Source organism: Geotrypetes seraphini, chromosome 10, assembly GCF_902459505.1.
Source record: "Geotrypetes seraphini chromosome 10, aGeoSer1.1, whole genome shotgun sequence".
NCBI lineage: Eukaryota > Metazoa > Chordata > Amphibia > Gymnophiona > Dermophiidae > Geotrypetes > Geotrypetes seraphini.
The window spans coordinates 47,271,159-47,285,819 of NC_047093.1; the positions used below are offsets into that span (position 1 = coordinate 47,271,159).

At 41.3% G+C, this 14,661-nt stretch overlaps 2 protein-coding genes across 8 annotated transcripts in view; one reads left to right on the forward strand and one right to left on the reverse strand.

The window, feature by feature from the left end:
* Positions 1-640: 640 nt before the first annotated feature.
* The window catches only part of ADPRM (ADP-ribose/CDP-alcohol diphosphatase, manganese dependent), a 54,397-nt gene continuing 40,376 nt past the window's right edge, over positions 641-14,661 (reverse strand). For 2 of the 6 annotated variants that reach the window (XM_033959900.1, XM_033959895.1), the window contains 3 exons: positions 11,786-12,433; positions 5,864-5,980; positions 641-2,108 (listed from right to left, as the gene is read on the reverse strand). In XM_033959900.1, the coding sequence (XP_033815791.1) occupies positions 1,804-2,108; positions 5,864-5,980; positions 11,786-12,404 (1,041 nt within the window). In that variant the 5' untranslated portion in view covers positions 12,405-12,433 and the 3' untranslated portion in view covers positions 641-1,803. Of the gene's footprint in view, positions 2,109-5,863; positions 5,981-11,785; positions 12,434-13,659; positions 13,798-14,661 lie in introns of those variants that run through there. The other 4 variants (XM_033959897.1, XM_033959894.1, XM_033959898.1 and 1 more) reach the window with 3 other exon arrangements.
* LOC117367400 (manganese-dependent ADP-ribose/CDP-alcohol diphosphatase-like) overlaps positions 13,456-14,661 on the forward strand; it is a 37,775-nt gene continuing 36,569 nt past the window's right edge. The window contains exon 1 of one of the 2 annotated variants that reach the window (XM_033959893.1): positions 13,456-13,588. The gene's annotated coding sequence lies outside the window, so the exon portion shown is untranslated. Of the gene's footprint in view, positions 13,589-13,896; positions 14,030-14,661 lie in introns of those variants that run through there. The other variant, XM_033959892.1, reaches the window with a different exon arrangement.

Here is a 14,661-nt window from a genome sequence, read left to right on the forward strand (position 1 = left end):
GATCCCATCTGATAACCAAAGCAGAAATGAAGATAAAGTTTCATAAGGTAAGTGCATTAGAGGTTGAACGCATCTATAAAAAGAAACGTTTTTAGTTTTCCTTTGAAACGATCTAGCATAGGTTCATCCCGTAGTGCTGGGGGTAATGAGTTCCATTTAAGGATGTTTTACATGCATTTTAATCCTGCGTTACTGCCAGTTATTGTGTTCTCCCTCCTTCCTCCTTTCTCTATAAATATTTTAGTTTTTCCCCTTATCCTTTCGTTTCAGTCCTGTCTGTGGATTATTGTACATTTCCCCCTCCAAATCCGCGGTTTCAGCATCCGCGGATTCAGTTATTTGCGGTTTTAAAACAAAAAAAACATTTTAATTTTTCGGGCTATTTTAAGTCCTGTAAGCCCCCCCCCCTTAAGCCTTACCTGGTGGTCTAGCGGGTTTTTGCCAGGAGCTCAAGGCGGCCATTTCCTATGAGGCAATTGCACAGGGCAGGAGCGTGGGAAGATCGCTCCTGCCCCGAAAGCCCACTAGACCACCAGGTACGGCTTAAGAGGGGCTTACAGGGCTTAAAATAGCCGAGGGGAAGCAGGGGTTAGGGGCAGAACCGGACCAAATATTATTCAGTTTTTTAATATTTGTGGGCCGGCTCTGCCCCTAACCCCTGTGGATTACTATTTGTGTCCTGTGCATTTGATTTATATATACTTTTATGTTTCCCTTTTTTAACTTTGTAAACCGCCTTTAAGTTTGATTAGGTGGTATAACAAATTTTTATTAAACTTGGAAAGGGAATATCTGTGTTGCAAAAGCAGATGTATGGAATTCTGGATGATACACATCTTACTCTTTGAGAAATACCGTATTTCAGTTCATTTGTGGAAAATTTTATCACTGTAATGTGAAAGGGCATTGTCAATATGACATCTTAGTCCAAACTGAGATGTTTTGCTGAAATCCATAAAGTATCTAAATTTCTGGTTTATGCTAAAAATGGCCATCTGTAAGTACCATTTTCAGGGGGGAAAAAAAACAAGTCCCAGACAAAAGTGTAAAAAAACAAGCCATAACGAGGTCAGGCTGGCAGCATTCCTAGAGAACTGACCAGGAGCAGTGAAGTGGTCAGTGCTATGAAATTCACATAAAAGAACCCAGGTAGAAAACCCACCTAAACTCCTTTATTTTGTAAGGTGAGCCCTCCAGGAACAAAGAAAAGCTGCTGTACCTATATGTTCAGCTGAAAATATCTTATCTTTAAGTGCTTATAATAATTTATTTCCTTTGACCAAATGCCATTTTAGGTATTCTCTACTTTTTTAAATAGTTAAAATTAGGTACTTGGGGGTGGGGGAGGCGAAAGGGAATTTTCATTTGGATATATTTTGGCATTAGAGATTAGGTATCTAGATTTTTTGAATAATTGGACCCTCAGTTTTCAGTCGATGTTCTAATTCAAAATCTGGTGGTGGGTGTTTAGTCAATAGATAATGGATAAATTCAACCATTTTGAAGCAAATAATAAAACTCTAAAACAACATAAATCATTTACTGTTTATACTCTTTGAGTATTTGGGGTTTTGCCAGGTACTTGTGGCCTGGATTGGCTACCATGAAGACAGGATATTGGGCTAGATGGACTATTAGTCTGACACAGTAAGACTATTCTTATGTTTTCTTACACTTCCAAATTATATTGTCATAAATTTATTCATAGCATCACAGTTTCTTGCATTATAGATGAAGGCATTCTGTTGGCAAATGCCCCTGTTATAATTTACAACAAATTCAAAATATGTTAAGACCCTGTTTTCACACCTTGGAATCTTTTCTGTAGTGCATGACGCGACTGGAAACTCTACCCCTCCCATGCAAAACCATTCTGTCATCATAAACGTACACAGTTGCAAAGGCATGACTGTTAGGTGGGGTCTCAATAATTCCTTCCAAGGTGACATGGTGTATGCCATAAGAGTCCAAGCAATATCCCCCATCATGTTCATGTCCTGCTAGGTAGCACACCACACATTTATGGGATTGTAATACTGCCAGGGCATCTTTGTAATTCCAAGCAAGGCAAACAGGGTCTGCGGCATCAGGGTGAAGAGGAAGGTGTCCTAGAATTTAAAAAAATGATATTACTACAATCTGACAAACACAAACCTTTACATTGTGCAATGGGATATTATTCAAAATACATCTATTGTTCCACCAATAACAGCTCCATCTACACAAGTTTGTGATCAATCCAAGATAATTAGCAAGGGGACAAGGGGGTGCATAACAACTCTGTTTAATTCATACTCCTACTCCAAATACACACCATCCAGTACTTTTAAGCCAAGTACCTTTACTCTTCCCTCCCCCTGACCCCAGCACTCTCCTTCCCCTCCAACTCCCCTACAAATCACAAATAGCTCCTTGATTTTTGCTCTTAGTAGTGTACCAAGGGGGAGGACCTTCCTGGGTGCAGATTATCAAGGGGTGCTCTAGGCCAGAGACCGGTCTCTCCATGCTACAGCCTGCAAGCTTCAGGCTACCAGCAGTGGTAATGAACTGAACACGCTGCCTTCGGTGGCTCAGAAGCTTTCCTTCTGGTGCAGCATCCTGCCTCTGTGGGGACAGGAAGCTGAAGCAGAGGAAAAACTTACGGGACCATCAGATGCAGCATGTTCAGCGGCTGAGAGAGAGAGAGCTACAAGAAATGTCACACCCAGTTGGAGGGAGGGATGAGTAAAGGAGAAAGCCACCAAATTGGAAGGAAGAAAGAAAGAAGGACCAACAGGGAAGGGAGAGGAGAGAATGCCAGACTATGGGTGAGGGAGGGAAGCAGAAGAGAGGCCAGGGGAAGAGGAGATGGAAGGGAAAGAGACAGAAATGCCACACCATAGGGTGGGGTCTGGGAAGAATAGAAAAGGGAAGGGTAAGGAGAAAGATGCCAGACAACGGTGGAGGGAGGGGAAGCAGAGGAGAGAAGAGAAATGCCAGAGCACGGGATCGGGTGAGGTGGGAAAGAAAGAAAGCAGAGGAGAGGTGCCTGAGCATGGAAAGGGGAGGGAGAGATGGAAGGAGTTGGGGATACCAGATCATGGGGTAGGGGCAGGCAGGAAAGAAAAGAAACAGGAAGAGTAGGGCGAGGAGAGAAGCAAGACCTCAAGGAAAGGGGAGGGAGAGGAGAGAGAGTGCCTGTGCATCAATGGGCGAGTATGCCCATACTTTGTCTACCACATGTCCGGTAGTTTGTCTGGAACAATTTATGGTATGACATAGTATGAGGTTTAGTATTAATTAAGCCTATTTTCAATAGTAACTCTCAAGCAAACAGAAACTACATTTATCCGGCATCTATCAAGCCCCATGGATGCTGGTTAATTGTCAGGAATTATACAGCCAGAAGACCCGCTGAAACCTCAAAGAGGGAAACAAAAGCAGAGCGACGATGCTGTTGCGAAACTCGAGTCGAAGGGAGGCCAGCTTTTAACGGAACACGGGGTTTTTTAGAGTGTTCACAGTATTTTGAATTGAATTGATTTCAACATTGTACCACGGATCTGCCTCCAAAACCAAGTTTTTTTTAGCTTGAATCAGATAAGTAACGAAAATATAACAATACACTTTGACATATTTATTGCTTTTTGGATGGCAGCAAGAGGGACTATATAGTGCAATGATGGTCCCTCATTACAACCAACGCTGGTACATTTGATGGTACTACTGTACTTTTTGGTTGGTGACTGAGCACTTTATGACAATTTGATAGCACCTTAATAGCATTATGCATTTTACTTTATGCATTTTACTTAGTTGCTTTTTATTTATTTATTGAATAGAAGTAAACTTGTGGAGATAGTTTTTTCCAATTTATAATCTAAACACAAGTAATTATAGTAGTTGCTCCTTGAGGGGTTTTTTTTAGCATTGTTAAGATACGAAATACTCAAGAAATAAGATAACAGTTCAGCTGCCCAGAATGTTTCAAGCTATAATAAAAGATCATATATGTAGGGGCAATGCTAGGCTTAAATGGCAACCCATTACAAAGTGTTAAAATGGGATAAAGAGCAATTCTATAAGGCATGCCTAAATTAAGGTGTTGATTACATACCAATGTTTACAGAATACCGGCAGGCTTAGCGCTCTTAACTAACAAATACACTTGCAATACTAGGTGCTAAACATGGCACACATGCCACTTAGCAAGCAACTGTGAGTAAGCTGTATCTGTGGGCAGAGCATTGGTATAGTTTTGTGTGTTCCATTTAACGATGCATGCAATTTTGAGTTCTGCATGCTATAAGGCACAACTAGGTGTGGCAACTTATGCCTGCCATTGAAATGGTGTAAGCAGCGCCTAGATATTGTGCCAAGGCTGCTTTGTGCTAGTATTCTATAGTTGGTTAGGCATACCCTAATGCCGTTATAGAATTGGTGTTACATGCGCCTATATTTTGGTACAACTTTATAGCATTGCTGCTTTAATGCCAAGTTCAATTATAAATTGCTATGTAAAAGTCTTATGGACTGTTACAAAGATGTCAAGTCTCTCATCTGTGGTCATATTCTTTGATAGCAAAAGTGCCACACTGAAAAATATAGTACTGCAGCCAACCCACCCTTCACTCCTTCATGAGAGGCAGGGGATGAAGTGATAAGGATCAGACACAAAGGGAAGAGCAGCGACACTGTAGTAGAACATGAAGTAGCTAGGTTTCTTCCAGCAGTCTACAATGTCTCAGAAACCAATCAGATTGGTGGTAGCTGGTTGTTGTTCAGTAAGTCCATGGTGCTTTATAAAAACTTACAGAACCTTAAAACTCTGCCATTCTTGGAGGGCCACATTTTAAGCTGAGGTACCATAGCTTTAATTGTTGGGAAATATTGTGTTGCCAAAGCTATCACCCCTGTTTCAATTCTTAGTTCTGTCCAGATGGGCAGCTTGATTCACAGCGAAGGACCAGTTTATGAATTCAAGAGGCCTGATTGTTGACTAATGCAGGAAACAACTAACAGGTAGAGAAACTAAGGGAGGAGGTGGCAAGGTTAAGAGAAGCAGTGACAAGAACTACATTGATGAAATACTTCTTGAGGCATTTAATATCTTCAGCAGAGGGGAAGATGAAATTGTACTGAAAAGCATACCCCATACTGATGCCCCATTTCTTCAGAATGGCATATACATGAAATCTTACAGCTTTAGCGTGGATGGCATCAAACATCAGTCAGTGGGGTTTTGCTGCATGGTGTTCTGCCCACTAGAGTCTCTTGGTTCTCTTATATATTTCAATTTTCTTTTTAAACAGTATGTTAATGACTCTTTTTACTTTGTAAACTGCCTAGTATTGCAGATATGTGATAAATACAGTTTTTGATGTTTTTTTGTTCTGTTTGCTTGTATTTTATTTATTTCTTTGCTGTCTTCCCTCTTTCTAGATATGCTGCACCTAATTCTTTCTACCTCTCCTTTTCCCTTCCATCCAGGCACTCTCCCTCTTGCTCGCCATTCAGTCTTCCCCCATATCAACTACAGCAGTCACAGTTCTCTCTTGTGCCATTACCATGTATTCTATCAGTACCTAAATTTTAAGGGTCCAGAATTTTTTTGGCCATTGCTGTACTTTAGATTAGCTCTTCTTTCTGGTCCTTCAACTGTACCAATATTCAGGGGTTCATGTCTTCTCCACATGTGTTATTCTATAACCCTCCATCCATGAAGCAATGCAGTAATAGATGAGGAGTAGGAAAGTACCATAACTCTCCCCTCTCTCACCCATCAACCAAATTAAGGGAATCTAAATATTCAGTACAAATTTGCATTACCTTGTTTCCCAGATTGCAGATTTAAACAGTATCTGGCAATTAAATCAAAACTTACCAATAACAACCACCTTTTCTTTGTTCTCATCAGAAAAAGTAAGAACTCTCTGTAACCAGTGCAACTGTTCCCAGCTAAATCCTCCATTAAATTGTACAAACTGCTTCTCTGCTAGTCCTGCAACAGAAGAATATAGTTCTAGCAGTCCCCTACATGACATTTGGGCTGAACCAGACTGCATAAAGATATGAAGCAATGCTATAAACATTACCAGACATTTTCCAAAACACTAAGATGCAAAAAAATGGCATAAATCGTCACTTAGATTTTTTTCTTGCAAAAACGTCCAAGTGCCAATTTGTAAAACTCTTTCTGGACATCTTGCGAAGCATTCTAGCCGCTGGGCGTCCCAAACTAAAGGGGGCATATTGAAGGAGTGTTCTGGGCTGGCTTTGTGAGGATATAGACTTGGACATTTTGCAGTAATAATCAAGCCTTTCCCAAGAAGTCCTGGATAGAACTTAGACATTTGAAGCTAGACCTGTTTTAAAAGCATCTAAGTGCCAAAAAGATACCCAAACTGACCAGATGACCACTGGAGGGATTATGTTATGACCCCCACCCCCCTCAAAAAATCTGAATGAAACAGTACATTCTTGTCTCTATAGCAGCAGCACTGAGTATGGGAAATCCTAGTAGAGCATCACACAGGTGTCTTAAGTAGGCTGGTGAGTGGGCTAGTGAGCCATAGAGAGGAGGACCCAGGCCCATAAGCCATTCTAACCACTACATTTATGGTGGAAAGCGTGAGCCCACCAAAACCCTACAATACTGCCATATAGGTGCCACCTGCAGCCATAAGGTCTACTAGGGTGGTAGACAGGTGGGTATACTAGGTTTTGGGAGGCTCACCATGCATTAGAAGAGGGTTATGGTGAGATATACTTCTGGCACCCTTTATGTAGAGTTCACAGCAGTGTCCTCTAAGGTGCCCCACTGCTCAGTCCATTACAATGCTGGCCCCTCCCACTTCTAAATGGTCTGGATTTGGATTTTTGGGCAGTTTTGTGGTCAAAAATGGCGAACAAAGGTAGCTGTCCTTTTGGTCAAGATGTCTTTAAATAGGCAATTTTCAAAAAAAAAAAAAAAAAAGTGGGCTTCTTGCAATGTTGCCGGTTTCAGAAATTGCCGTTTCTCCGCTTCCGACTTTGGATGTCTTGTAGGAAACATCTACAGTTCGACTTAGACATAATATCAAAACTACCCCTCTACGTATATCCCAAGCCTTGTTCTGCATCAGGATGTTAACAGTTGACTGGCATGTATAAAAGCACTATCTTTTCATGAAACAACAAAAATAGACTGGATAAAAATTGCCTTATCTGTCCTAAATGAACTCTGCGGGGTCCACAAAGATAGGAGGGACAACAGAGTTTTTCCCTTGAGATGCTGCTCCCCTGGATGGTGCCTGACAGCAGCAACTTGAGCTGGTGGCTTCAGGAGGAGGCGTTCTGTCAGGGCTGGCTTTTTCAGATTTCTGAATGGATGACTCTTAGGCTCACTGTGAGGCCCGCTCCATTCAGGGGCAGTGGACTCCTAGTCCGAAACATTGGTTGACCAATCCTCTGGAGCTTTGGGCAATTCAGCTGGAGCTACTCGCTCTCTTGTTGGGAGGAAAATCCCACAGCGCTTTGGTCTTACGGCATGGCTCTTGAGTGCTCAGGTTAGATGAAGCACGGTTTTTCGGATGTCAAAGTATGAACGGAGGACTAGTAGATATTTGGAGGATATTTAATCCTCAAGGAAAAGAATATACCTTCTGTTCTCCAGTGCATAAATCCTTCTCACATATTGATTATTTCTTAATCTCTAAAAATATGACTCCTAATGTGATAAATTCAACTAAAGAAGCTAGGAATATCTGACCATGCGGGTATATCCTTGACCATATCATTGGGAAAAGGAGAAAAAGACCTTTATGGAGATTTTTTTTTACAAGAGCCAGAGTTTGTAGATGAAATGGTTAGGGCAATAAGAGACATCATCAACAACTTCTATCGTATCAAGCAGCCTTATGGGGCAAAGACCTGGAAAAACTAATTTCACACACAAACAACTATGGTTAATTTAGGAAACACCTAAAAACATACCTGTTCTTGAAATACCTAGGTAACGAATCTGAACAATAGACCCCATCACAATCCCACCCCCAACTCTGATCTTGTAAACTGTTAACCACTAATCTCTAACTATGAATGTTCTATTCAATTTGTAAAATCTTTCTAATTTATTGTAAACCGCATAGAACTTCACGGTCCTGCGGTATATAAACTGTTGTTATTATTATTAAATGAATACTTTTTAGTTTAACAATATATCTCAGGTTTCTCCAATAACTCTATAGGATGCTTTCAAAGCTACATTACAAGGGGAAATCATGAGATATGTAGTGATCTCAAATAAAAAGCAAAAAATAGAGCTGGAAAATTTAGAAACTAAAATAAAACTCTTGAATATTTTCTTATTAAAAACTGGGATACAGTTGTGTTGCAACAATTACTGAAGGTTAAATATCAATATCATAAAATTTTGAGTGCGAGAAGTGCATCAGTTTCAGATCTTTTATAGTACCAAGCAGTTTAAGCTCATTTGCTTTAATTCCTCCAAGGTGGAATGTACTTGTATTCCCAGGTATTTAAAGCCATCTGGCTGCCACTTGAAAGGAAACTCCCTAAAAAGGTCTTGATTGCTTAACACATTGATTGGCAATAGCTCTGACTTTGGCCAATTTATTTTATATCCAGAGAAGCTTCCAAAATTATTAATAACTTCAAGTAACATGGGAATAGTCTGCATAGGCTCCATCAGATAGAGAAGCACATCGTCAGCATATATATTTCAGAACCACAGGTGATCCCTTTAATATTAGGTTCCTGTCTGATTGCTAATAAAAACATGGAAAGATGTGTCTGTTATCTTTTCAATTTTGGTGGAACTCAATTTGCTTAATTGGTAAATATGAGGCAACCATAATGGAAAAGAGAGGCAAGAAGTCTAAATTTAAAAGGTTGTGGTTACCTATACAAGAATATATAGACAACTAGACATTAAGCCCGTTACATTAATGGGTGCTAGAATATATGTCTGTCTGTCTTTCTCCCTCCCACTGTCTCTCTCTCTCCCTGGCCCCCTTTCTCTGTCTGTCCCTCTCCCTGCCCCTGTGTCTTTCTTCCTTTCTTTCTGTCTCCCTCCCTCCTGCTGTCTGTCTGTCATTCTTTCCCTGCATTTCCCTGTGCAGCTGCAACAGCATTTCCCTCCCCCTCCAGGTCCCTGTGCAGCAGTAGCAGCATTTTCCCCCACCCCCTTCCCTACTCTTACCACGATGTGGCCTGCTCCTTTTGGCCCCTCCCCCTTCCCTTCCCGCGGTCTAGCCTGTTCCCCGCAGGCAGACCCAGCTTCTCCCTGCACATTACCTTTTTTTTCATTCTGTTGCCCTCCCTCGCGTGGCTGCCTGCCTGGTCCCATTCAGCGGCTCGCGGCTGGAGTCTTTTTTGTTGGCGCTTCCCTGCCCGTCCCGCGGTCTGGCCTGCTCCGGGCGAGTGTTGCATCGGCTCCTCTCGATCCCCGCCAGCATCGGAAGCCTTCTCCGACACTGGTGCGGCTCATGAGAGGAGCCGACACCGCGATCTTGTGGAGAGCAGGGAGTCCAGCGCTGGCGGCCAGTCCTGCTGGGAAGCAGTAAGGCTGGGGACTCGCGCATGTGCACTCCTGCGGCCACGGACCTACATCTCACGGATCAGGGAAAATGGAACACGCAAGTAGGAGTACGCAATGCACGGCTAGGGTTTTATTATATAGGATGGTTGAGTGTTATTAAAGAATGGATAAGTATGTATGTATAGGTATGAATTTATGTATATATGGTTTTTCACTCTCTGAAAATGGGGTGGGATGGGAGGGTTTGGGGATAGTTCTTAGAAATTTCATGAATACCCTTTGCATTGTGATGATATTGGGGTCCTTTTATCAAGCTGCGGTAGGGGGGTTTAACGCGCGTTAAACCGCCTGCCGTGCTAGCCGCTAACGCCTGCATTGAACAGACATTAGTTTTTTAGCCGGCCATGGGGGTTAGCAAGTGATGAAATGTCCGGGCTTGATAAAAGGACCCCATAGTTTATAAACAAGCTTTTCAGAATTTATATTCTCTTCTGTTTGTATGTATGTTTATTATATAAAATTTCAATAAAAAATTTTGGAACTGAAAAAGAGAAAAGTAAGGAGCCTTCTAAACAAACTTCACAAAATTTTTGATAGAGCCACAGGCTAATTTTTAGCTTATTTATTTATTTGGTTTTATATCCTGTCCTCTCAGGAGAGCCCAGAATGGGTTACAAGTTTACATACATATTAAACTTCATGTATACAGTATATTGTAGTTTCCGTTTTGTCCCCTCCTTTATTTTTAAGCTGTTCTCTGTAAGAGGTGACCTGAGTTTAGTGATTGTTGAGTAGCTACAAAACAGACATTTAGGGCAGATAAGGCAATTTCTATCCCATCTGGTTTTTTTGTTGTTGTTGTTTCATGAAAAGATAGTGCTCTTATTCATGCCAGTCAACTGTTAGCATTCTGATATCAGGATATACCGGTACCTGTATAATAGGTTGGTGGAATGAGTCACTGAAACACAGCATTATGTTGTTAGGTGGTGTTCTGTACTTTTAATCTTCCCTTTTTTAGAAGGCAGTCTGTGCCTACAGTATTAATTTATTGCCAAGAGGAAACTTTGCCCAGTACTGCTGAAGTTTTAGCATAAACTTCAAAAAACCCACAAAAAACTATGCTCACCAGTCTGATATTTCATTAGATTCAAAATGTTTAAAGTAATTATCGCCTTAGGCCAAGGTCGGGTCCAAAACATGCAATACCAAAATATACTTGCATGAAGCAATCTTTGCTTTACAAAGAAAGGGAAGGTGACATATTTTCACCTCCCAGAAGGAAAACTTTCAACCCACTGTATACATCAACTTCAGAAAGCTTATTTCCCTTACAAAAAAAATCATAACACTCTTGAAATGTCAGTTTATATCTACACTAAAACCTCAAAATATTCTTTTAAAAATAAGATGAGTTCTACATTCTTTCTTTGTGGGGTTTTTTTTTTTTTTAAGTTTACGCTAAAACTTCAGCAGTACTGGGCAAAGTCATTTTTCCATTTTACCTATGTACCTGTAGTTCAATTATGAAAAAGCTTGAATGTCTCATGAATACAAATAATATTACAAAACACACTTTCACAAGAAAGAAAAACAATGTCATATATGAATGTAGACAGTAATGTTTTAGTTCAAAGGGGTGTATTTCAAAAAATGAAGGAAAAGCCTCAGACAGAAGCCCTCCTACCACCACAATGGTGGATAAAGGTGGTTGGGTGATAACCTCACTGGCAAAAAACCTCCATTGCACTCCCAAGTGTAAAAAACTTTAAGCAGGGCTGTCTATGCAAAGTTGATAGAAGAAAAACTTTCAACTTATCTCTGTTGATCGGTACACCGACGGTGGCCAGCGCTTCACAAACTTGCTGCCTCAGGGTGTATCACAATCCGATCAAGCTCTTAAACGGGACGCCGAAACGTCTCTCCTGATCAAAAAAAGTTTTTCTTCTATCAACTTCGCATAGACAGCCCTGCTTAAAGTTTTTTTACACTTGGGAGTGCAATGGAGGTTTTTTGCCAGTGAGGTTATCACCCAACCACCTTTATCCACCATTGTGGTGGTGGGAGGGCTTCTGTCTGAGGCTTTTCCTCCATTTTTTTGAAATACACCCCTTTGAACTAAAGCAGTACTGTCTACATTCATATATGACATTGTTTTTCTTTCTTGTGAAAGTGTGTTTTGTAATATTATTGACTTTTCACATATCCGAGTTCTTTTTGCTATATGTTTTGTCATGAATACAAATAAAACATCAAGAGGGATACCTGTAGGGCTATTCAGATTTTCATTTGGATTATTCTTTCTCAGCAGCTTCAGAGATTCCTTATACTTCCTACTGCTTAGGTCTCTTCCAAGAATGCTTAAATCATAGGCATCAATCAAAATGAACCGAAATTTAGAGAAAGGACTAAAATGATAAGCATAAAATTGCTGCGGATCAACATCTTCAGGACTACCGATGCCAGCACTTGAAGAAACCTGTATTGTTTTATCTTCTAAATAAGTTGTATTAAGTTCAGAGTTAGTCAAGAAAAGTCTATCAAAGTTGTAAAACTCATGGTTTCCCCAAATGTGGTGGAAAGGCACTTCAATTTTTCCAATTTCTTGCAGAACTTTCTTTAATGAGATCTTTGATGTTTTGTGCTGAAAATTAAACCCATCAATAATGTCTCCAAGCTGAATTACAAAACTAGGACAACAAACTTCTTTCTTCCATTCTTCTATGGCACTCTGAAGAAGCTGCAGACTGTTCCTGTAGTACCTCATTTTTGTCTTAGCATAATTCTGGCCATTCTCAATATCTGCATACTGAATATCAGCTATAATGCCAAATGTAAAATATGAATCCAAACTCTCTGCTTCTTCTTCCACCTTCTGCTCCATAATTCGACAAAATATCTCCAAGAATCTAGCTAGCACAAACCAAAGAGACAAGCAGTAAGACAAAAAGGTTTATAATTTGGAAAAATAAAAGCAGGCTGCCTGTTTACTTAATCATGGCCTCTCCAGACACCAACCAGGCAATTACCAGCAGTCTGATAGTGGTCTCACAGTGTCTACAGCAGCGGTTTCCAACCCTGTCCTGGAGGACCACCAGGCCAGTCGGGTTTTCAGGATAGCCCTAATGAATATGCATGGAGCAGATTTACATACCTGGCACTTCCATTATATGCAGATATCTCTCATGCATATTCATTAGGGCTATCCTGAAAACCTGACTGCCCTGGTGGCCCTCCAGGACAGGGTTGGGAACCACTGGTCTACAGTGTTACTAGATCAGGGGTAGGCAACTCCGGTCCTGGAGGGCCAGAATCCAGTTGGGTTTTCAGGATTTCCCCAATGAATATGCATTGAAAGCAGTGCATGCAAATAGATCTCATGCATATTCATTGGGGAAATCCTGAAAACCCAATTTGATTCCGGCCCGCTCATGTCCGCAGGGACATGAGCGACTTGCTTGTTTTTGGATCGGCCAGCCCAATCGGTGTTCCTTCGTTGGTTTAGTGAATCACTGCCTTCCTACTTATGCATGCATTTCCCCTCATTTGCATGTGCGGATCGGGTACGGACAGGATTGGCCAGAAGATTAGTGCATCGGGTCGGGGTCGCAAACTGCTAGGGACACAATCGGTAAGGTTAGTGAATCTAGCCCAAAGTACAGTGTGCCCTATTTCTTGGTGATCATAGCCAAAAAATGCAAACGAGAAAAATGAAAGGATTGGGGAAAAATTATTATGAATAACACTGCTAAAATCAAGAAAGCTATTATCAGAGACAACAGTGGCAATGTCCTAATCTACAAAATTGTGGTTTTACTAATAAGGTTTACTTTGATTAAAACTAGAGCAGCAAAGATACGAGTTGCGATGACAGCAGAGTGCTTTCGTGGTATATATGGGAAATTACAATTGCATGATTACAGATCACACGTGCAGGTTTAGTCATCATGTAGAATCGGGCTACTTAAGGGGAAATTACCCTTTCGGTCCTCAGACCTTGAGAGAACGCGTGTCTTCCTGACAGGTCGTGCAGGTGAAAAAGCACAGAACACTACTACAGATTGCCAGGTACCCTTATACTTATTTATTTGCTCTGTTTTACGTGCCACGTCTAGACTTGTTTGTTTTCTTCCACTTACCTTTTAATTGAGACTGCCAGAGCTCGAAGGAAGCTTACGCCGGCGGAAGACAGCAGCGTTCCTTTCAGAGCGCAAAGCTAGCGGACTCAAGCGCCGCGGGGCTAGTCCCGGTTCTCGCGGGGCTGGCTGCTTTGGGTCTAGGAAGTGGGTGGGACCACGAGGCCTTACAAGGAAGCAGCTGGATGTGAGGCATTTCTGATACATTCCTCGCCTTTCAGTTTATGTTTGAAAAGCAGCGCCGACCTCTCTCCTGTGGGCCGAAGCCATGTTTCGCGGACGGGGGGTACAGGGTGGTGACTGTGAAGTAGGTGGGTCACGTGACCAGAAGTGCTTGACAGGACATGGCTGCTAAGCAACCCACTACAGGCAGGTTAGTAGCCATTTTGAGCGTTTTCCTGGGTTTTGAACTGTGGTGTTTCCATGGTTTTTTGTCAGCCTGTTGATACAACAATTAGACTGTCTTCACTCCAAACAAGCAAAAGTGAGCACAAAAGTATAGGGGCTCGTGAAATTTCAAAGCACTCTTAGGATTACGATTTGTGGAAAGTATGGGCTACCAACTCTGTTTGGGACCCTAATACTGATATTGAAGATGTTCAAAATTAGCACTCTTTTAAAAAACAGCTTTAGATATTGTTGCGCCTGATAGGAAGCAATTAATTGCGTGGCGCTCCACTCCAATAATTCAAGTGAGACAGGAAGTTAGACAAGCTGAAAGACGATGGAGGAAAGGTAGAGATCTAGAAGATTTTGAGAGTTATGATATTCGCCTAAAGGAATATTTACAGCTATGTGAATCTGAAAGGAAGAAGTTTGTTCAAGATAAGATTAGGACAGCTATTACTCGGCCAAGGGAATTGTATAAACATGGTGTGAGGCCTGTCTGATAATGTGAGAGTTGGTGAAAGGTCACTTGGACACACAAAGTCAGAGGCTGTTCGCTTAATCTTCGGTCTGAGAAAAAAAGACCACATCAGCTCCTACTATAAAAAACTACACTGG